This window comes from Schistocerca americana, chromosome 4, assembly GCF_021461395.2.
Source record: "Schistocerca americana isolate TAMUIC-IGC-003095 chromosome 4, iqSchAmer2.1, whole genome shotgun sequence".
Lineage (NCBI taxonomy): Eukaryota > Metazoa > Arthropoda > Insecta > Orthoptera > Acrididae > Schistocerca > Schistocerca americana.
Genome location: NC_060122.1, coordinates 362,621,280 through 362,644,361, shown reverse-complemented (window position 1 = coordinate 362,644,361; position 23,082 = coordinate 362,621,280). Strand labels below are relative to the sequence as shown.

Here is a 23,082-nt window from a genome sequence, read left to right as displayed (position 1 = left end):
ATATAAAAATGTGTTGTTCTTATCTCCATGAGTTAGCTTTGTTACAGGATTTTTATCATTTATTTTTCTTTTTTTCTCGTTATGGAAAGGTCTGTCGCGACCTAAAAGGGAAAATAAAAATTTAGGTTAAATTTCGTTGTAGAAAAAGCTACAATTATTTCCACAACGTTGTTGTCAGAAAATCGGTTCACAGTACGTTTTATTGTGAAATGCCATCGCCAACACCGTGTTTGATCAATGTAAGTTACAGTTCTTCGACAACTGAGAACTATGGAAAGAATCTGAATCTTTTTTCTCGCGACAGAATAATCCAAGAACGGTCAAACTTTGAAAATATTACACTTCTAGTTCATTTCATCAGAAAACATTCATTTTTCATTCTCGATTAAATACGCTCTTAGTTAATGAAATTTCTTTCCATTTTTATGAAGCCCAGTGAGGTCCGGACGAGGCTCTTACGGCCAATGGTTCGAATTGTAATTTTTGCGTGAAGGATCAATGTATGGTTCGTGTACTGATTTGAGATGACCTTTCTTGGTGTAACTACGTTCAGATAAAAGAAAACATGTTTATGTCTATAAATGGCATACGAGGGCTGTTTGGAAAGTACGGTCCGATTGGCCGCGAAATGGAAACCACAAGGAAAATCAGCTACACTTTCCAGCAACTTCTTTAGATATTCGCCGTCCCGACTTAGACATTCGTCGTAGCGTTGTACCAACATTTCAATACCATCGTCATAGAAGGTAACAGCCTGTGCTTTCCGCCACTTCTCTGCGTTGGCCCTTAGTTCGTCGCTTGTGTCAAAATGTTATCTTTATAGCCAGCGGTTCATATGATCAGAGATGATTATCAGAGGGCGCCAAGTCCGGGCTGTATGGTTCAAATGGGTCTGAGCACTATGGGACTTAAATTCTAAGATCATCAGTCCCCTAGAATTTAGAACTACTTAAACCTAACTAACCTAAGAACATCACACACGTCCATGCCCGAGTCAGGATTCGAACCTGCGACCGTAGCGGTCGCGCGGTTCCGGACTGTAGCGCCTAGAACCGCTCGGCCACCCCGGCCGGCCGGCTGTGTGGTGGGTGATACAACACTTCCCATCGTAAACGCTGCAGGGGCGTCATCATTGCCCCTGCAGTGTGCGACTGAGAACTGTCATGAAGGAGGAAACGCATGAGAGGTACGTTATGTGGGGTTGCATAATATAAGACGAAACCTCGCAGCCGGCACCCTTACTTCGCGGGAGACACTATTGTTCTAGGTATCTTCATTTGAGCACTGTGTGCTCCCTAACTGAAAAGGGCGACGTGATGCGATGGACAGGCGTACTAGAGACAGTGCCCAACACAACTGTGCAAAGCTTCATGGGATTTTCACTGTAGTTCCTATTTCGCGGCCTGTCGGACCTTACTTTTTGAATGACCCTCGTAAAATCATTATACAAGTCCGCCACCATCATCATTAGCCAATGTAAATGCCCTTCTTGATCGCTATTGTATCTTTATTTCAAAAACATAGCTTTTTAAATGTGATTCTGATGATGGCTGTATTTGTAAAATAAAGACATAATAGCGATAAAGACGGATAATTACCTAGAAAACGTGGTTAATCTGTGTATGTTTCAGACAGGATTGACAGGTCCAAAAACAGAAAAGCCGGGTACTATATTTTAGATAGAAATAGAGTCTGTTCGGTATTTTCAACCGTTAATAATAAACAGTTACAGTCAGTTTTTGTAAAAACAACCTAAAATGTTTCCAGAATGAAATTTTCACTCTCCAGCGGAGTGTGCGCTGACATGAAACTTCCTGGCAGATTAAAACTGTGTGCCCGACCGAGACTCGAACTCGGGACCTTTGCTAGATGTTCTCTGCTTCATCGCTAAAAAGCCCAAAACAAGGCGCACAGGCTGGAATTTTATATAGGCCTCTGTTTCCGGGCACGATCCTAAAAAGTCTCACATGTCCGATTAAATCCGGGCACCTGACAACTCTAGTTGCAGAAGTGGGGATCACGTTGATATTTTATTTACTTTATTGTAGTGTCAGGATGCTTCGAGCGTCACTCACGCCATAAAAGTTACGAACTCACATCGGGACTTCTGGTTGGGCGGTAGGTGTGAAGTTCCTCGGCTATCAAAAATGGGAAACATACAGTGAGATCACAAAAGATATGGGATACCACATAACACCGTGTCGGACCTCCTTTTTCCCGGCGTAATGCAACTACTCGACGTGGCATAGACTCAGCAAGTCATTGGAAGTCCCCTGCAGAAATATTGAACCATGCTGCCTCTATAGCCGTCCGTAATTGCGAAACTGTGTCCGGTGCTGGATTTTGTGCGCTAACTGATCTGTCGATTACGTCCCATGGGACTCATGTCGGGCGATCTGGGTGGCTAAATCATTCGCTCGAATTCACCAGATTGTTCTTCAAACCAATCGCGAAAAATTGTGGCACCGTGACGTACTGCATTGACATCCATAAAAATTCCATGGTTATTTGGGAATAAGTAGACTAAAATAACCATCTCCAGTCAGTAATGAGTTACAACAGAATACCCAGTCCATTCTGTGTAAAAACATAGCCCACACCATTATGGAGCCGCTATCAGTTTGCAGAGTGCCTTGTTGACAACTTGGGTCCATGGTTTCGTGTGGTTTGCACCACTCTCGAACCCTATCATCAGCTCTTACGAAGTGAAATCGGGAATAATCTGATCAGTCGGTGGTTTTCCAGTAATCTAGTTTCCAACCGATATGGTCACGAGCCCAGGAGAGGTGGTGCAGGCTATGTCGTCCTGATAGAAAAGGCACTGGCGTCGATCGTCTACTGTCATATCAAACAATGCCAAATTTCGCCGCACTGTCCTAACGGATATGTTCGTCGGGCATCCCACGTTAATTTCTGCGGTTATTTCACGCAATATTGCTTGTCTGTTAGCACTGACAACTCTGTGAAAACCCCGCTGCTCTCGGTCGTTAAGTGAAGGCGGTCGGCCACTGCGCTGTCCGTTGTGAGAGGTAACGCCCGAAATTTGGTATTCTCGGCACACTCTTGACGCTGTGGATCTCGAATACTGAATTCCCTAACGATATCCGAAATGCGACTGGGTCCAACTACCATTCCGCGTTGATAGCCTGTTGATTTCCGTCGTGCGGCCATAATCTCGTCGGAGACCTGTTCACGTGAATCACCCGATTACAAATGACAGCTCCGCCAGCGCTCTGCCCGTTCATTCCTTGTGTACGCGAGGCTACCACCACACACGTCTATGTAAGTTATTCAGCAGAATTCCTACAACCACTGTGGACGGGATCGTGACGGCTTCTTTGACTCTGGACGGCGGTGCCCTCCACAGAAAAATACTCGTAGCGCCAGACGGCAGCGCAGAGGCGAGGCCAATGGTGCTCCGAACCCCGGACCTCGGCAAATAGTGTGACTGAAAAGTGGGAACGGGAAGGAACAACCACTGATATACCAAGACCAGGTAGGCCTCATTTACTGAACGACAGGGACCGTCGAGCAATGGGGACGGTGGTTGTAAAAAACTCATGAAAACGCCGGAAAGGCTCAATCGTGAGTTCCAAAGCGCTAGCGGCAGTCTGGCAAAAACCTTGAATATATGTAGGGATTAAAAAATAATGGAATAAAATGGTCGACCTGCTCCTCATAAGCCACATGTTTCTGGAGCGACGCTTGAGATAGTGTATATACCGATACACTGGACAGGGGATGACTGGACCGAGTGATTTGCAGTGATGAATCACACTATCCTCATAAGCCACACGTTTCTGAAGCGACGCTTGAGATAGTGTGTACACCGACACACTGAACAGGGGATGACTGGACCGATTGATTTGGAGTGATGAATCACACTATATCCTGCGGCAATTCGATGGACTGTTTCGGGTTTGACGAATGCCTGGTGAAAGTTACCTGCCATCATGTATAGTGCACACAGTGGAGTAAGGAGGAGGTGGTGTTTCTCGTGGTTATGGAGTGGTCTCCTTACTGTGCTTAAGAAAACGCCGATTGCGGAAGGATATGAACACATTTTGGACCGTTGTGTTCTGCGAAGAGATCGGAGAGGACAACTATTTGTAGCAGCATGACAACACGCCCTGTGATAAAGCAGAATTTACGAGACAATAGTTTGTCGGTAGTACTATTTCTGAAATGAACTAGCCTGCCTGGAGTCCCAACCGGAACCCAATGGAACACCTCTGGGGTGAGTTAGAACTCGATTTCGCTCCAGAACACAGCGTGCATCACTAATCTCTTTGGTTTCAGTCTTGAGCAACAATGGGCTTCCATTCTTCCATAGAAATTCAGTCACCTCAGTGAAAGTGTCCCCAGTAGAGTTCAAGCCGCCATAAAGGCGAAAGGCGGACGCATTCCGTAGTAATTTCCAGTAACAGGTACCCAAATGCGTTTCATCAGATCGTGAATTTATAGGAGTGTCAGTGTAAAAAAATATGATAGTCTAGTAGTACATGTAAATAAATTGCTGACAAGTGATTCACGATTTATTGAACACGCCGCAATAATGTAACGAGATTTGCCTTATCCTGTCAACTCTCATAGACCTTACTCTGCGTCTTGGCTGACATTACTGGGAAATTGTTTGATGCAACGGCCTTTTCATTAACTCATTGTTGTTTAAAAAAAATAATTTGGTTCCAAATTATGGTAGGATATATAAGCCGTTACTAAAACATATCAGGCGGCTATTTTGAAGGCGAAAGCTGTGGATAACGGAGCCGTACTTAGCCCTTCCTTATCATGTTGCCTCGTCTGAGACTGCCCTTTGATTTTTCTCTTTGTGTAAGCGATTATTATTATAGAACGCTGGCTTTGAGGTTGTGAACATTACGGCGCTTCAGAAATGGCGTCAACCCTTTGATGGAAGTGGTGTCCTTTGACGGGCGCATCATTTACGAAAAAAGGGGTAGATCACTCAATGCATTAATGCTGAGAGCAAGCCGAGATGCTCAAGGCTAGACAGATCACTTGCCATCGCAGCGATAGACTCGCCATGAGGTCTCTTTTAGCGTCAGGAAACACATTTGTGTCCTTGTGCTTCCACTGTATGATTTTCTTTGTATCGTGGAGATGAAACGACGTGTTGTCGGCGTATCTCACTTAGCTTACAGAATTTCTCTATCAATTTACCATGCATCAGGGATAACCAGAAACGATCTCCAAGCCGCTAATGTAAATGTAACTTCATGGTCGTAGAAATTTGAATTCTCACCTAATTAATTAGGCGAATGGGCGGTTTGACACTTACCGATAACAATTTCAGGAATATGGCAAAACAACTGCCTTGGTCAGTAAGTCCAATTCAGTTATCGGATAACCCTTTTGAGAGGATAAATCGTGATTCTGTATCGTATCCGTTTCCCTGTTGGTCCTATTCCGAAATGGAGAAGCTTTTACTTTTGTGCTAAAGCAATAGAAAATAACACCGTAGAGAACGAAAATTTATGTCACGCCCAGAGGTACCCTCAGGTAACTTAATGGTGTAGGTGATTACTCGCAAAAAAACAGGGATAATGGGTCCTAACCCGGTCTGGCACATTTTTTTATTAATCATGCCGTATTCATTACATTGCGATTTTAGCATTTTCTGAGCATACATTACTAATATCATTTTTTATCATTGCATTTTATTCGATTCTTCTTCACCAGTTCTACACATTTGATGCCAGTGAATTTACTTTAATTAACATTTAGGATTTGCAGTATCCCTTTCTTCTTCTTTCTAGGTAAGAGTCCTTTCTTCAAGTTATGAAACATCCTGTATATTGTGTCTGACCATCAACTACCAGAGTCCTTGATTATGAAAGTATGCACCTCCAAGGTTTCAGCATAAGACTACGCGTCAACAAGATGATCAAGCGAAAAAAAGCTTTCCAAGATATAAACATTCCTTGCAGGTGTTTAATGCGGCTTTCCTTTGTGATGGGACTGACATTAATATGACATTATAGATTCTGCCATAAGCACAAGTCTCAAAAATGCGTTGGTGGGGTCAGTGATTACAGGCGCTATCCTTCCTCGCAACTTCTCCTAAACATCTGACGATATGATCAAGTTAAGGCACAAGAAAAATAAATCAGATTTGATGATTATGAATTCTGTTGAACAAGTTCAAAGTGCCGTCAATGCGAACAAGAGGTGACCGAGACGTGTAACCAATGGCATCCCATACCATCACGCCGGGTGATACGTCAGTATGGCGATGACGAATACACGCTTCCAATGTGCGTTCACCGCGATGTCGCCAAACACGGAGGCGACCATCATGATGCTGTAAACAGAACCTGGATTCATCCGAAAAAATGACGTTTTGCCATTCGTGCACCCAGGTTCGTCGTTGAGTACATCATCACAGGCGCTACTGTTTGTGATGCAGCGTCAAGGGTAACCGCAGCCATGGTCTCCGAGCCGATAGTCCACGCTGCTCCAAACGCCGTCGAACTGTTCGTGCAGATGGTTGTTGTCTTGCAAACGTCCCCATCTGTTGACTCAGGAATCGAGACGTGGCTGCACGATCCGTTACAGCCATACGGATAAGATGCCTGTCATCTCGACTGCAAGTGATACGAGGCCGTTGGGATCCAGCACGGCGTTCCGTATTTCCCTCCTGGACCTACCGATTCCATACTCTGCTAACAGTCATTGGATCTCGACCAAGGTGAGCAGCAATGTTACGGTACGATGAACCGCAACCACGATAGGCTACAATCCGACCTTTATCAAAGTCGGAAACGTGATGGTATGCATTTCTCCTCCTTACACGAGGCATCACAACAACGTTTCACCAGGCAACGCCGGTCAACTGCTGTTAGTGTATGAGAAATCGGTTGGAAACTTTCCTCATGTCAGCACGTTGTAGGTGTCGCCACCGGCGCCAACCTTGTGTGAATGCTCTGGAAAGCTAATCAGTTGCGTATCACAGCATCTTCTTCTTGTTGATTAAATTTCCCGTCTGTAGCACGTGATCTTCGTGGTGTAGCAATTTTAATGGCCAGTAGTGTACTTAATGCGGCGTACGGTCTGTGAATTGCATTATTTGTTGGAGCTTCTGTTTGCTACCGGGCACCACACTTCGCTCTAACACTGGACACATTAATCGAATTCAAGAACACGCACCTGCTTTCCCTGTACTCTATTGTTTATGAACAGTCGCGGCTAGTGGTTTCCACATGTGTCAAACTCTCTTGTGCCTGAGGGTCCTAATGATTTCCTTCGCTTCAATTATTACCAAAAACTACCTGTTTCTAAAAGCTCTAATCAATACCAAACGTTGCGAGAACCTTAAAAATTTGTCTCAAGAAACAAAAAGAAACCTGCAAGTAACACACTTTATGAAACTTTAGCAAACAAGAAAATTTTAAGCAACTTGCAAGCTGGCATTAGTTACATGTTTTGCTCCTGAAAAAGCGTTATACGCTCTTTGCTGTTTCTAATCCATATAAACGATTAAGGAAACAACTTGAGCAGCCCTCTTAGATGGTTTGCAGATGATGCCGTCCTCCAGTAAAGTCATCAGAATGTCAGAAAGACACAAAATGATTTAGACAGATTATCTGCATGGTACAAAATATGGCAATTGACAGTGAACAATGAAAAGTATGAGGTATTCCACATGGGTGGTAGAAAAAATCCGTTAGATTTCGGTTACACGATAAATTACAAAAATCTGTTGGTTCAACCAAATATCTAGATATTACAACTGCAAACAACTTAAACTGGAAGCATGACACAGGAAATATTGTGGGAAAAGCAAACCAACGACTGCCGGTTATTGACAAAATAGTCAGAAGGTGCAACAAACCTACTAAATAGACTATCTGCATTAGTCTTGTCCATCGCATTCGGGAGGACGACGGTTCAATCCCGCGTCCGGTAATCCTGATTTAGGTTTTCCGTGATTTCCCTAAATCGCTCCGGGCAAATGCCGGGATGGTTCCTTTCAAAGGGCACGGCCGACTTCCTTCCCCGTCCTTCCCTAATCCGATGAGACCGATGACCTCGCTGTCTGGTCTCCTTCCCCAAAAACAACCAACCAACAACCATCTTGTCCATCCTATTCTAGAATATGGCTGCGCGGTATGGAATCCTTACAAGATTACATTGACGGGGACATCTAAAAAAGAAATGTTTACAGAAGAACAGCTCGCTTCGTGTTATCTCGAAGGAGAATGTGTCACGGATATGGTAAGCGAGTGGAGGTGCAGTCGTTAAAGCAAAGGCGTTTTTCCTTTGCCGTGAAATCTTTTAAGGAAAGCCGGCTAGTGTGGCCGAGTGGTTCTAGGCTCTTCAGCCTGGAACCGCGCGACCGCTGCGGTCGGAGGTTCGAATCCTGCCCCGGGCATGGATGTGTGTGATGTCCTTAGGTTAGATAGGTTTAAGTGGTTCTAAGTTCTAGGGGACTTAGGATCTCAGATGTTAAGTCTCACAGTGCTCAGAGCCATTTGAACCATTTTTTAAGGAAATTTCAGTCACTTTCTCGAAGATGAGTTTTTCACTCTGCGTTGTTATGAAACTTTCTGGCAGATTAAAACCGTGTACTGAACAGGAACTCGAACCCAGGAGATCTGGCTTCCGCGGGTAAGCGCTCCACCAGGCTGTAGCTAAGCCATGTCTCCACAGTATCCTTCCTTGCAAGAGTAATAGCCCCCCAAGCTGCACAGAAATTCTGTGAAGTTTGGAAGGTAGGAGATGAGTTGCTGACGGAAGTAGAGCTATGAGGACGGGCCGTGAGTTGTGTTCGTATAGCTCAGTTAGAGCCGGCACGGTAGCTCGTCCTGTTCGGTCAGAGGGTTATCTGTCCTCTGTAATAAAAAAATAGAGTGAACAGATCAACGATGAACTTGAAAGGGTATCATGGGACGTCCCCCCTGAACAAACAATAACGACCAAAATGAGATCAACAAAAAAGAAAAAAAAATTGGTAGAACACTTACCTGTGAAAGTTCCGTCCTGGCACACAGTTTTACTCTGTCAGGAAGTTTCACTGACTTTCTCCTCCCACAGCGAAAATACACTGCCGGAAAAAAAAGTAATACACCTAGAAAGAGGACGTAGAGTTTGATCCGATGACGGCATATGCCACGTGGGGATAATAGGTGAACTGATAATTGTTTCAACGTCATCCACCATCAGATACAGCTGCCAGAGCACCTTTTGTGTCTGTCGTTTAATAGGGAATGCTCACAGCCTGAAGGCCCAGTGTGGTGCAAACGTGTGAAGCAGCGGGCAACTATACTACGCAGACGCACTCGTGCTTCCTACAGCCAAGTGAGCGAGTTTGAAATGGGTCAAATTGTGCTTCACGAGTGGCAGGATCGTCTTTTCGGAGAATCGTCACACAAGTTAGACGTGCTTTATCAGTTGTGCAAGGATGTTGGTGTCAGTGGTCACGTGAACATTCTCTCACCAATAGATGAGGTTCTCGACTTCCACGCAGTACTGACGCCTACCAGGATCGTCGTATTGTAAGAGCAGCAGTGGCAGTTTGTACAGCTACCACAGCTCAGATACGTGAGCCTGTGAGCCCGGGCTTGTCAACACGAACTGTTGCGAACCGGTTATTTGCAGAGGGACTACAGCCACGCACACCTCTAAAAAAATGGTTCAAATGGTTCTGAGCACTATGGGACTAAACATCTTAGGTCATCAGTCCCCCATAACTTAGAACTACTTAAACCTAACTAACCTAAGGACATCACACACATCCATGCCCGAGGCAGGATTCGAACCTGCGACCGTAGCGGTCGTGTGGTTCCAGACTGAAGCGCCTAGAACCGCTCGGCCACACCGGCCGGCCGCACACATCTAGCTCGTCTTCCACTCACGCCACAGCATCGACGTGCAGGGCTCTCCTGGTGACGTCAGCTGACCACTTGGAAGGTGGGATAGCGTGCCCTGGTCTTCAGCGATGAAAGTAGTTTCTGCCTGCATGCAAGTGATGGTCGTTCGTGCGTATGACGTAGACCTGGTGAGCGCCATCTCTTAGAGTCCATTCGTCCAAGATACAGTGGCCCTGCGCAAAGCCTTTTGGTCTGGGGTGAAATAATGTACAGCTCTCGTTCACCTTTGGTGTGTCTGGAGGGAACGCTAACCAACGCTCGGTACGTGCAAAAAAAATGGCTCTGAGCACTATGGGACTTAACATCTATGGTCATCAGTCCCCCTAGAACTTAGAACTACTTAAACCTAACTAACCTAAGGACAGCACACAACACCCAGCCATCACGAGGCAGAGAAAATCCCTGACCCCGCCGGGAATCGAACCCGGGAACCCGGGCGTGGGAAGCGAGAACGCTACCTCACGACCACGAGATGAGGGCTCGGTACGTGCAGAATGTTGATAGATCCGTTCTTTTACCGTTCCTGAAATAAGAAGGTGATGTGTTATTCCAGTAGGATAATTCTCGCCCATTCGCTGCGCATAAAATTCAACTGCTCTGCAAGACGTGAAGCAACTTCTCTAGCCAGCACAGTATCCGGACGTGTCTCCAGTCGACTCTTACAGAACTACGTGAACTGGTCGATCAGGCGTGGCATATAACGTACACCAGGACAGTATTCGCCATCTCTACGATCGACTAGGCTACACCATTTACTAATATGGGTGTTTCAGCATGGGTCAATATCTGGTACCTTAGTACCGCATGTGCTGTTCAAAAACGATTCAAATGGCTGTAAACACTATGGGACTTAACATCTGAGGTCATTAGTCCCCTAGACTTAGGACTACTTGAACCTAACCTAAGGACATCACACTCATCCATACCCGAGGCAGGATTCGAACCTGCAACCGTAACAGCAGCGCGGTTCCGGACTGCAGCGCCTAGGATCGCTCGGCCACAGCGGCCGGCACGCTTGTGCTATTGATCTGTAAAAGTAATCATTTCATCCACTCCATATGCACTGTTCACCCTCAGGAGACACAGCCTTAACGAAACACTGTCCGTGTGGGCGAGGGGGTTTGTGTGATCCAATGAAGCGGAGGGCTTGCCGGCGGTGGTGTAACTACCAGCAGGGCCTCCCAAGCCGGAGAGGTCTCCATAGAGGATCCAGACAAAGTGTCTCTCCCAACGTCCCGTCTAGTGTCTTGTCCTGTCCTGCCCTATCCTATCTGTTCTGTCCCATCCTATACACTCCCTTTCCTTTTCCTCCCTGTGATTGTGTGGCAGCAGACACAGTCCCCTAATGTGGACAGCGGAAGATCGTTGGAAACGAGGAAACGTTAATGCACATAGGCCTTACGGCGAAGGGATGGATAGCATTTTGTAGTCGTGGTGAAGACAAGCTGTCTAAGGGGTAAGGCCCTGAAATAAAACTTTGGCAGGTGCCAAGGCCATGAGGTGGAAGCCCCACCAGGACACTCGGGGGCTGTGGGCTGATAACCCGCACTACCAAAAAACACATATCACAGAAACTAAAAGGAGGAACCATATGCACTGTTGCAACAACGAATCTTGTGTGAATTGGAAACATCTAAAAGACGTCACTAATTTTTTTCCGGCAGCGTATTTTGTTGTCTCCCATCTACAAAGAGAGAAATAGAGAAATAATTATCGTGATAAAATAAGATAAATCAGATCTCTTGTTGGTCCCATAGGAACGTATCACCTAAAAATCTTACAGTATTATCTAAGTAGATGTTAATTTTCCACACTTGCTGTTCGAGAGTAGAACAGCAGAGAAGTAGTCTGAACGTGGTTCTGTGCACCTTCTGCCAAATATTTCAACTAAATTGTAGAGCAGTCGAGTATTGTAGATGTATCTGTAGACTAGTGGGGATGACGGGCAGCATTGAAACGGGCCCTTCCGGCGGCGCTGATGTTGCAGAGCAAGGCTCGCTGACGATCGTCCGCCGCAGCAGCGGCAAAGGAGGCGGCGGTGGTAACAGCAGCGGTGGGGGCGCCAGCGGCGGCAGCGGCAGCGGCAATGGCGCCAAGGCGGGCCCGCTCGCCAGGAGCGCGACCGCTGTCGCTGACGACGACGCCCTCGACGCCGTCGACCTGTCCACCGATAACCTGCCTGCCGTCGACACGCCGGACGCCTGCGATAAGGCTGCCCTCAGGTAAGCCCTGGCATTCGTTCTCGCTCGAGATGCTCGCGACGTCGCGAGAGAAAGGCGACGGTGCTGCTATCTCTGAACATCGCCCAAAACAACTGTACAATCAATCATGAAGCTGTCAGGCGAATTCCAGAGCGATAAATATTGTCTAAATGGTTCTCGAGCCGCGTCAAATAGTTAAAAACGTACGAGCTTTCGGCCGATTGCTCCTTGTCCATTGTCAAATGGTGACTGTCTTATGGTTGCTGCTGCTGCTGTCCTTAAATATCACCTAGAGATCATATTTAACAGGCTGAATCGTCCGCCATGTTTCCCTCGACTCTGAGGATTCGGCAATGTTTATTTTGTGGGTGGTTAACCTATTCACGCAACATTTACAATATTCCTTATAAAATATTTGATTTTGCATGTATGAAGTGTACCGAACAGCAATCAATGTGTATAGAGATATTTAGAATGCCCTTTTCATATAACAAAAACTGAAATGTAATGTTACACAGCTACAGAAATGTAGGCACAGAACTTGCGTGGTACTTTATAAATATTAAATATAATGAGTTAAGAACTCGGTCCAATGTCTTCAAGTATAGGCGTTATGCAGTAACAACCTGTGTCCATTTATTAGTTTTTGCAAGTGTATAGGTTATGCTACTTGTGAAGATACCCTCACGATGACTAACTCGCTATAAAAATATCTTAAATATCATTCATCCTACGGTACCTACATAAGAAATCTTGTTAAGTATTATTCAGTATTGATGATAAAAACGTGTAAACACGTCACAATAAATATTCCCCTCCACTTTGCCAGTTGCGAAAACAGATTCAGACTGGCGGATGAAACGCAGTTTTATAGAACTGGTTTCGTGTTTATAATTACTTTGTTGAACATGAGCTTACAATAAACCATTGAGCGCCAGATACTAGTTCCCAGTTGTTTCTTCATTCGGAGTCACATGGAAATCTAAACAAGCCAAAACCATTTTTGCGATTATTAGAGCAGCTTTAATACAGTTAATTAGAAATCCCCATTCCCATTCTGACGCATTTGTAAACATGTACGAATATCGATACTTTGGGGAAAACATGCGGACAGTTCAACTCAGGTTGTAGGGGTCTCACTAGCACCTATTACGTCGTTGGTTTCCAGTAAGGCGACATATAAGGTACCATTTTCATTGTAAGACCGCAGCGGCCACTTCAACCTTTCTATGGCTAGGTCCCAAGCTGTGCTTAGCTGCAAATTGCCGTGTTTAATGAAGATGTTCGTAGAATTTTTTATCTCGATCGCTTCGGTTATAGCCCCACCACAAAAATTTTTTGTTATCTCGTCGAATGCAACTTGCAATGATGATGTAAGTCTCAGGCTACGGTATCCTTAAAAAATACTCATAAAAATTAACATTTTGGTTTCTAGTGGACCCGAGGATAGTGTTTGAAACAAATTTCTTTAATAATATGGCTGTGGCGGTTTTTTTCATTTGTTTATATCATCAACCTCTGCCCCACGTTCGCGAGAACGATGGACTTTCACAAGGTGAACCCTAAAGTGTCGTCACCTTACATGACCTAGGAGCACTCGGCCGAAAGCTTGTGGCTTTTTAAGAAGCTGATGCAGCTGGAAGCTCGAGAACACTTTATCAGTATATACCGCCGAGAAATCGCACATTTGTACTCTGCTTCTGGATTTGCTTCCGTTGCGGCAATAGTTCCGAGAACTTTTAAAGACAATGCCAACATAATGAAGTTATTTTAAGTATTATTTTTCTAACATCATATTAAAATACTGCAGAAAACATCGGTTCCATTTTCTTGAAATAAAAGCTCTCTCAAAAATGAAACGAGCCTGTTCGCTCTACCGCGGAAATATTTCCCAGACTCTGTTAGTGTTTTCCAACCTTGGAATATTTCCCTAGGCTGTGACAGTTTTTATCAAAAACAAAGAAAAATCTTATCATTGAGCGGGCCTTCACGTAAAACAACACAAATTGTAGGACCGTTTCATCAACTTGCCGGATCTAGACATTTCGTGAGAACAGTACCAAAACACATTTTAACATGTGCGGAGTGACATCACTTGTGAGAGGCCGAGTAGCGGATCTTATTGACAAGTTTTCTGGACTATGACAAATCACTACTCACTGTATTCGTCAACGGTGACGCTACCATGTGCACTCTTTCACGATGTACATCTACGACGATTGTGGTTGTAGCTGTGTATGCACTTGCGACGAGCGTCTATAAGCGACTAATCCCGTTCTAGGTAGATCAGTCGCTAGTTGCCTACTGATTGGTGTAGTCTGCACAAAGCCACTTATTTGGAACATGAAAGACAACCGGTATCATTCTCTTGATGTTAATCGAAAACTGTTGATGACTGTTGCTGAGGAGACGGACATAAAAAGGGTTGACATGCACAAGAAGAATTTTTGAACAGAATGTTACCAAAGACCAGTAGTTTGAAGGTAGCTATAATGAATATCAGTATTAGCTTGTGTCTCGTTATCGCAATAGTCGTAACACTGTAAGTCAACAGGTCTTTTGTTGCATCTGAAACAGCAAAGCAAAATGCAATGATGTTATTTTCATCCACCTCGATAGCTACACAGAACGCTGAACTGGATACCAATCGAATTTCCACTCACCAAAAAATTGTGTGATACAAACATTTAAAATGTATCTACGATCTCCCAGCACCAGCGAGAAAACCAAGAGCGAATCGGAATGGGCCGGCCGCTGTCACCAAGCGATTCTAGGCCCTTCAGTCCGGAACCGCGCTGCTGCTACGGTCGCAGGTTTGAACCCTGCCTCGGGCATGGATGTGTGTGTCGTCCTTAGGTTAGTTAGGTTTAAGTAGTTCTAAGTTCTAGGGGACTGATGACCTCATATGTTAAGTCCCATAGTGCTTAAAGCCATTTGAACCATTTGAATCGAAATGAAAACTGAGTGAACAACACGGTAGATTAACATCGCTTGAAGATTCAGTAAGATAAGTCCAGTTAACATTATACAGGGTGTAAATTTTAAGTTGACAAACCAGAATAACTCGAAAAATAAGCTTCACACGAAAAAATGTGCAGAATCCAAAGTTGATTATTTTCGAGGGGGACATCTGCTGGTTCTAAAATTAGCCCGCCACCCCAGCCCCCAGGTAATGAGGCAGGAGGCAACTTACTAATTTCAAATGGGAACCCCCATTTTTATTGCAGAATCAGATTCTACATAAAAACTACGTACATTTTGTCTTAAACATTTGTTTTGATTCTTGGTAGTTGCCGCTGTAATTCAAGAAAATCCATGTTCTCAGTTTTGCGTGGAAAATGGTTACGTATAAATAAGATATACTTATTTACTGCGTAAATTTTGGTTCGCTAAAACTAAAACTCTCCCTCTTTCCCAATAGGGTGGGGTTTGAGATGGAGGAATTAGAGTTTTACAAATGTTGACCCAAATGTTAATTTTTTCCGCAGGTTCGGATAAGTTTTGTTTGTTTCGTGGTCATGAAGCCACACAACTTTTAATTATCAAACAAATCATCTGACTAGCTAACTAATTAACCTAACATTTTACTTCCTAACGAGTGAACTCATTTTTAATTTTTTCGTAACCATTTTCCACGCAAAAATGAGAAAATGGATTTTCTTGAATTACAGCGCCAACAACCAAGAATCAAAACAAATATTTACGACAAAATGTACGTAGTTTTTTACGTAGAATCTGATTCTGCAATAAAAAATGGGGATTCCCATTTGAAATTTTAAAGTTGCCTCCCGCCCACCCCCAGAGGGCTGGGGTGGCGGGATAATTTTAGCACTAGCAGATATCCCCATAGAAAATAATCAACTTTGCATTCTGCACATTTTTTCGCGTGAATCTTATTTTTCGAGTTATTCTGGTTTGTCAACTGAAAATTTACACCCTGTATTGTGCAACACGTAGTTTCAGTTCTTCATTCGTCAGATTTCTGGAGAGCTAGGGACATGAATTGACTGAATGGCTCATATAATAAGCCTAAATAGTCGGTGCCAGCAGACGGCGGGCAAGTGCACAAATGTTTCCGAAACGTAGTTATATTTGTGCGGATGCGCTCTTCCGCTCTCTTGATTAACAGACAATTTATCTGAAATCAGGTTGACGATTATCCGAATAAACTCGTTCCGTCCATTTGGCATACAAATTGCGCACTGAATATGGATTAAACAGTAACAGAGCAACAACGGGCATTGCTGTGATTTGCTAATACGTATAAAAGTCCATTCTCATGTCATGTATCATTAGCTATAGTAAACGTGACTGAAACGCAGAATGTGCCTTGTCTTCCTGTCACACATCAAAAACAGTCATGCATCTTTTGTGCGTATCCTACAGATGATGCAGCAATACATACACAACACCAAAATTAATGATGTACTTGCGTCTTGCAAGAAGTACGAAATTGTTACAGGTCAGTTTCATAGAGAATGAAAATTTATGGTACAGCAGAGGAACAACAAGACAGCTTTATTTTCACTGCAGAACTGAGTAGTTTAGCTGAGCTAGACAGTGTGTCTCAGCTTTTTGTACGATGTTCGATATCGTTGGATCTTTGTAGAGCAGAAACGCCACCGACACCGGAGATCGTTTTGCAGTGCAGGAAGAGAGTAAGTGAGATTCTGGATCATACTGAAAAGAACCCAGTACGTTGTCCTCGATGGTGAGTGTTCATCGGAGGTGAGGGTATCATCTGGAGTGCTCCAGGGAAGTGTGGTAGGTCAACTGTCGTTTTCTTTCTACATAAATGATCTTTTGGGTAGGGTGGAAAGCAATGTGCGGCTGTTTGCTGATGATGCTGTGGTGTACGGGAAGGTATCGTCGTTGAGTGACTGTAGGAGGATACAAGATGACTTGGACAGGATTTGTGATTGGTGTAAAGAATGGCAGCTAACTCTAAATACAGATAATTGTAAATTAATGCAGATGAATAGGAAAAAGAATCCCGTAATGTTTGAATACTCCATTAGTAGTGCATTGCTTAACGCAGTCACATCGATTAAATATTTGGGCGTAACATTGCAGAGCGATATGAAGTGGGACAAGCATGTAATGGCAGTTGTGGGGAAGGCGGATAGTCGTCTTCGGTTCATTGCTGGAATTTTGGGAAGATGTGGTTCATCTGTAAAAGAGACCGCTTATAAAACACTAATACGACCTATTCTTGAGTACTGCTCGAACGTTTGGGATCCCTATCAGGTCGGATTGAGGCAGCATATAGAAGCAATTCAGAGGCGGACTGCTAGAATTGTTACTGGTAGGTTTGATCATCATGCGAGTGTTACAGAAATGCTTCAGGAACTCGGGTGGGAGTCTCTAGAGGAAAGGAGGCGTTCTTTTCGTGAATCGCTACTGATGAAATTTAGAGAACCAGCATTTTTCCCTCGTTCTGTTTGGGAGTGGAACAGGAAGAGAAGATGCCAGTTGTGGTACGAGGTACCCTCCGCCACGCACCGTATGGTGGACTGCGGAGTATGTATATAGATGTAGATGTAGAATGTGGAGCCATGGTGACTTCAAGACCGTGGCCACCTGCGCAAGATTTCTCGTATGAGGATGGCGCGTACAGTCCGATCGAGGTGGTCACAAAGATCCTCGACTGGGCTTAAGTCCTGGGAGTTTGGTGGCCAGGGGAATACGGTAAACACATCCTGGTGGTCTTCGAACCACGCACGTGCTCTGCGAGCTATGTGAGACGTTGCACGTTGCATTGTCCTGCTGGTAGATGCCATCGTGCTTTCGTGTAGTGGTGGACATGGTCCCAAAGATAGGTGCATACATGCGTTGATTCATTGTACCTTCTAGAATGACAAGATCATCCAGGAAACGCCACGGAAACATTTCACAGACCATAGCCTCCTTCCTGGTTGCAGACGTTACACGCCGTCCACGCCAACGGGCATCAGTCCGATGGAGCATAAAACTTAATTCATCTGAAAGTCACTCGTCACCAGTAAGTGGACCTCTCCAGTTCCTGTACTGGCGTGCAAATTCCAGCCTCCATCGCCGATGAACAGCAGTCAGCATGGATGCATTAAAAAAATGTTCAAATGTGTGTGAAATCTTATGGGACTCAATTGCTAAGGTCATCAGTCCCTAAGCTTACACACTAGTTAACCTAAATTATCCTAAGGACAAACACACACGCCCATGCCCGAGGGAGGACTCGAACCTCCGCCGGGACCAGTCACACAGTCCATGACTGCAGCGCCTTAGACCGCTAGGCTAATCCTGCGCGGCTGGGTGCATTAATCAGGTACCTGCTTCGGAGACCGGTACGCATCAAAGTTCGTTGAACGGAGACGCTGTTGATAGCCCCTTTGCTCGTCTGGATGGTCAGTTGCTCAAAGTTGCACGTCTACCCGCCCGCAACATCGCAACCGACTTTCACCCCTGTCATCTAGGGCCATGGTGCAGCACAGTTGCCCAGGGGCCGGTTTTGGGAAAGCGCCGTTTTGCCGTGCACGGTATGATGTAACCACGGAGGCACGTGAACAGCTTACGAAATTGCTTCCACGACGCGCTTTATATACCCTCCACTACTGTTGCTGCCACCTGCCATCTGTGAGTGGTTATTGAACGTTGACGTCCAACATGGGAGGTGGTCACATTAATGTGACTGTATATTCATAGCGTATGAATATTATTTACCGAAGTTGAGAGCGTTCGTAATGGACTTCACCGATATCCTCGTCAGGAGATTATTCACATCTGAAATAAATTTAACCTTTATGCACAAGGGAATTCAAAATGATATAGCCATTACAGAATGCTGTAAGTGTTTGATGCGTAGGATACACTGATAAGAGTTAGAGAGAATGCAAAAGAGAGTTCAAAATTTCGTTGCTTACATGACTCACCGAAAGTTTATGTGCTCTGTGCGATGTCAGAACAAAAATTGTGCCGTCAGTTTTTCTTCATCGAGCTAAGTGTTTCAGCATGCAATTACGTGGACATGAGTGACAACTGCCGATACGGATTCCACGCATCACATCCCTTCGGCATTATGGAGCAACCCAACTGTACTTATGCTTCAGAATGTATGGTGTGAAATCGATTATCGTTTGGACATCTTTTATGACCATGGTGTGAAATCGATTATCGTTTGGACATCGTTTATGACCAAGGAAAGTGCTTCTCAATACCTATAAAGTAGGTAAAAAAACTTATAGTTTGTTTTGGATTCTCTGTAATTCTTACTGATACTTTCCTGTGCATTAAATAGTTTGTACTCATTTTGAAATATTACCCACGGTCTGAAATGGTGAGGGGAGGAGGATGTAGGAGAAGATGTATCGGCGGGGGGGGGGGGGGGGGGGGGTTAGCTCTCGTTAGTACCGCGGTGAATAACGAAGCAGTTTTGACATTTCATTATTTTTCTGTACGGGGCGAGAGCAGCTTCACTGGAAATGGATCTTTTAATGATTATTGTGCTTCATTTCTTTTCTTGAGTTTTAAGTTCATTTGATGTGTTTCTGATGCAGAAAATGGACATGCCAGAATGATTAAATTTCTTGCACTCGGAAGATATTTCGTCTCTGTTTACAGTCAAATACTTGTTACTCGTTACTACGATAAAATTACATGTGTTATACTCCTTCTATCGTAATAAGGTTTCATTGGATCCATTAAAATATTAAAGAATATAGCATATCTTGTCAAACAGGCTGCCATCTTCTCGCGGTTGTAAGTCTCAGCTAAGAGAGAACGTCGTCCGCCACTGCAAAGGTTCGCCTCAGAATATCGCCGCTGCAGTAAAATTCGCAAAGAAAACACACATTTGTGTATATACATTATCAACATTAATATCGCAAATGTAATAAAATATCAAATGTGACGATTTATCTGTCGTCGCTAAAACGCGAAAATCAGCAGCGTCACCAGCGCTAAGAAGGGAGACTCCAAATCGCACCCCCTAAGTTTTAGTTGTAAGATGCCCAATGGATAGCCCGTCAAAGACTTTACACAGATCAAGCATCAAAACAGGAAGAAGGTGTACTGAACTGTGAAAAATGAAGCAAAATAGAAACAGCTAACGGTCCAACTTCAAGACGTGCAACATCGAGCGAATTAGGAAAGTTGCGGTGCCGTGGTTAAGTGGTCACGGTGTCGGACTACAAAGCGGTAGATCCATGTTCAGATATCCCTCGAGCACACCTTTCTTTCCACAAAATTATGAACTGTCCTTCCGGTAAATGACGTGGCTGTTCTCTTTCTGTAGTCTTGGCACCCGTCCATACCACACACTGGTTACAGAATATGAGTCATATGGTAACAAGATATCAGCGTCGCAAGTAAGTGTGATGAATAGTGAAAGGAGGTGAGATGCCGCATAAACTTTTCATTGAAGAGTCAGAACATGTGGTACTTGTTAAGAATAAATAGGAGGTAGTATGTATGGAACCTCATCGTCTTTTAATCACTGGATCCCAGTGCCGAATACCGGTGAAAACACACAAGATCTTGAAATCAACTTTCATTATAGGTCTGGTCCTTACACCTCACTGTTGCAAACAGACGTTACGCGATGACATAGACACAAATCTGAATGTAGCGGACAGATACGTCAATGACCGAACGGACAGTTCATAATTTTGTGAAAAAAATGGGACACCAGGGAGATTATAACACTGATCTCCCGCTTTGAAGTCCAACACCGTGACCACATAACCACGATACCGTGACTCTTCCAGTTCGCTCGATATCGCACATGATCTTGGACCATTCACTGTTTCCATTTTTTCCCTTTTTTCACAGTTCAGTTCATCTTCTTCCTGATTTCATGCCTGATCTGTGTTCAGTTTCTTAAGCGCTATTCGCTGGCCCATCGTCGGAGGGGGGGAAGGGGGGACGGGGCGGGGGAGGGTGCGATGGGGAATTTCTCTTCTAAGTAGTGAGGCTATAAGCAGAAATTTCTTCGCCGTCCGGCATACCAATGACACTTTTTTTTCATGGCCTGAGTGCTCCATAATCTGAGTGCCCGTTGATACATAACTGACTTGGAACGGGTACACTCCGTTTCCTGTCATTCAAAAATGACATAAACATTGAATATGCTGTGTTTAGTATTCTGTGATATTTTAACTCTCACATGATGATATCGTGTTTCGTACAGCCGAAAGTTTTAACCAAGTCACAGAGCATTCTTTTGGTAACAAAGTCCAGTTTTGTGAGTATAGTATTTCATCTGTTGAATTAAATATAGCATCTTCAGTTGACATTCGATTTTGAAATCCAAACGGTTTTCTGTGCAAAGTGTCCATGAAGTATGTTGTGCATTACCTTCTCAATAAAATTCTTGGAAATATTGGGAGTAACGAGACTGCTCAATAGTTCTTTAGTAATATTTGTCTCCTTTTTTGTGAACTGGTTTGACAGTAGCATGTTTAACTCTGTCTGCGAAAATACCACTTTGAAATGATACGTCACATGAGAAACTTAGTGCATTAACGAAGTTCAACTCAACATTATTTGACTATTTTCCTTTTTCTCTCATCATATGTATTTCAATATTTATTTCTAAGTGAAATGTTAACATTGCAAACTTGTTTCGGAGAGGTAGGATGTAGGTGAATGTTATCATGCTTGTTTTGGAATGTCTTTCGTAGAACCTGTTGACTATCTACAAAGAAAGCGATCAAACCTAAATTACATGAATGTCTGGTGTATGTTCTTTTGGACATGTCCGAAAGAATAGACACCATGCATTCATATAATTGATTTTCTTCGATGGGCAACGAATCCACCTTCTTCAGTGCGGATGCACCATTACGTCCGGCTTCCAGCTGGAATTCTCCAAGTAGCGCGTATGGAGGAAATGGACAGGGTTGTGGATAGGTGGTGCTCGTTAGGAATTCGGGTCAGCAGGGAGGCGTGTCGAAGTAGTCCACGCTGTGACGACGACACTGTATCCCGGGCGGCAAAGTGGTTAACGCAGCTGCCTGGTAAGCAGGAGATTCCAGGTTCAAATTCCGGTCCAGCACACATTTTCACTCGACGCCGCTGAAGGCCCACAAAGTCCTTATTCAGCTAATATCAAGAGTCTCTTCCGTTTCTTTTCGTTTCTCCCCCCCCCCCTCCCCCCCCCCCTCCTCTTTGAATTTTCAAACCTAAGTTATTTACTATTGACAGAAAATATGACTGACATTTTTTGGCTATCTGTGCTGAGTTCTTTATCTTCCTTCAAAGATTTTTGTTGCTTTCCATGAGTCTTCTTTCCCACCTCATTTTCTTACTTTTTTCACGTCATAAATAATTCTTACTCTTGTTGCTGAAAGAGTGAAAATTCATTCATTTTTTGATGCGCTGATTAATTTCTATGTACAGTTTGTAGTGTGATTTTACTCAGTCGTCATCTGCGTCCCTCGATGCTATGTAGAGACTTCTCTTAGATATATAAGATAATCTGAGTCTATTTGTAGCTTATGACGTGTATTTAGTCAACTTCCACATATTAACTTCTTAGAACAACAGATTTCAAAACAATCTATGACTAGCTTACAGAATACATTACATTTTCATTAATACCATGTAGAATGTGTAGATCTTTCCAGTCTGTATTTCGGAAATATTACTTGAATTATGCACGTATGTTTTCATTTTGTATCTTGTAGTTTTCCAGTTCTCTCTATTTACATCGTGAAGCATTAAATGTCAGAAGTACTCTACTACTTAACAGTCTCCATGAATCTATAAAAAAGTTATCAGTATCACCTTTGCTGGTACCTATAATCCCTTCTGTAGATTGCATGAGGGGAAGTTAAATTGCAGTTAATGGCAAGAGACTCGAGTATTTATCTAGTACAGGAACAGTCTTAAAAAAGTTAATTCAAATTAAAAATAACATTTTATTCTGCTTGGAGGTTAAGAAATCTAATAACGGATCAAAAGGTTTCATACATAATTCAAAATTACCAGATGGAGCCCTGCACATTGTATTATCA

General features: G+C 43.8%; 1 protein-coding gene across 1 annotated transcript in view; it reads left to right on the top strand.

Moving 5' to 3' along the window:
- LOC124613483 (calcium/calmodulin-dependent 3',5'-cyclic nucleotide phosphodiesterase 1-like) overlaps window positions 1-23,082 on the top strand; it is a 543,028-nt gene that overhangs the window by 196,536 nt on the left and 323,410 nt on the right. The window contains exon 3 of the mRNA XM_047142192.1: window positions 11,878-12,112. Coding sequence (XP_046998148.1) covers window positions 11,878-12,112 — 235 coding nt within the window. The remainder of the gene's footprint in view (window positions 1-11,877; window positions 12,113-23,082) is intronic.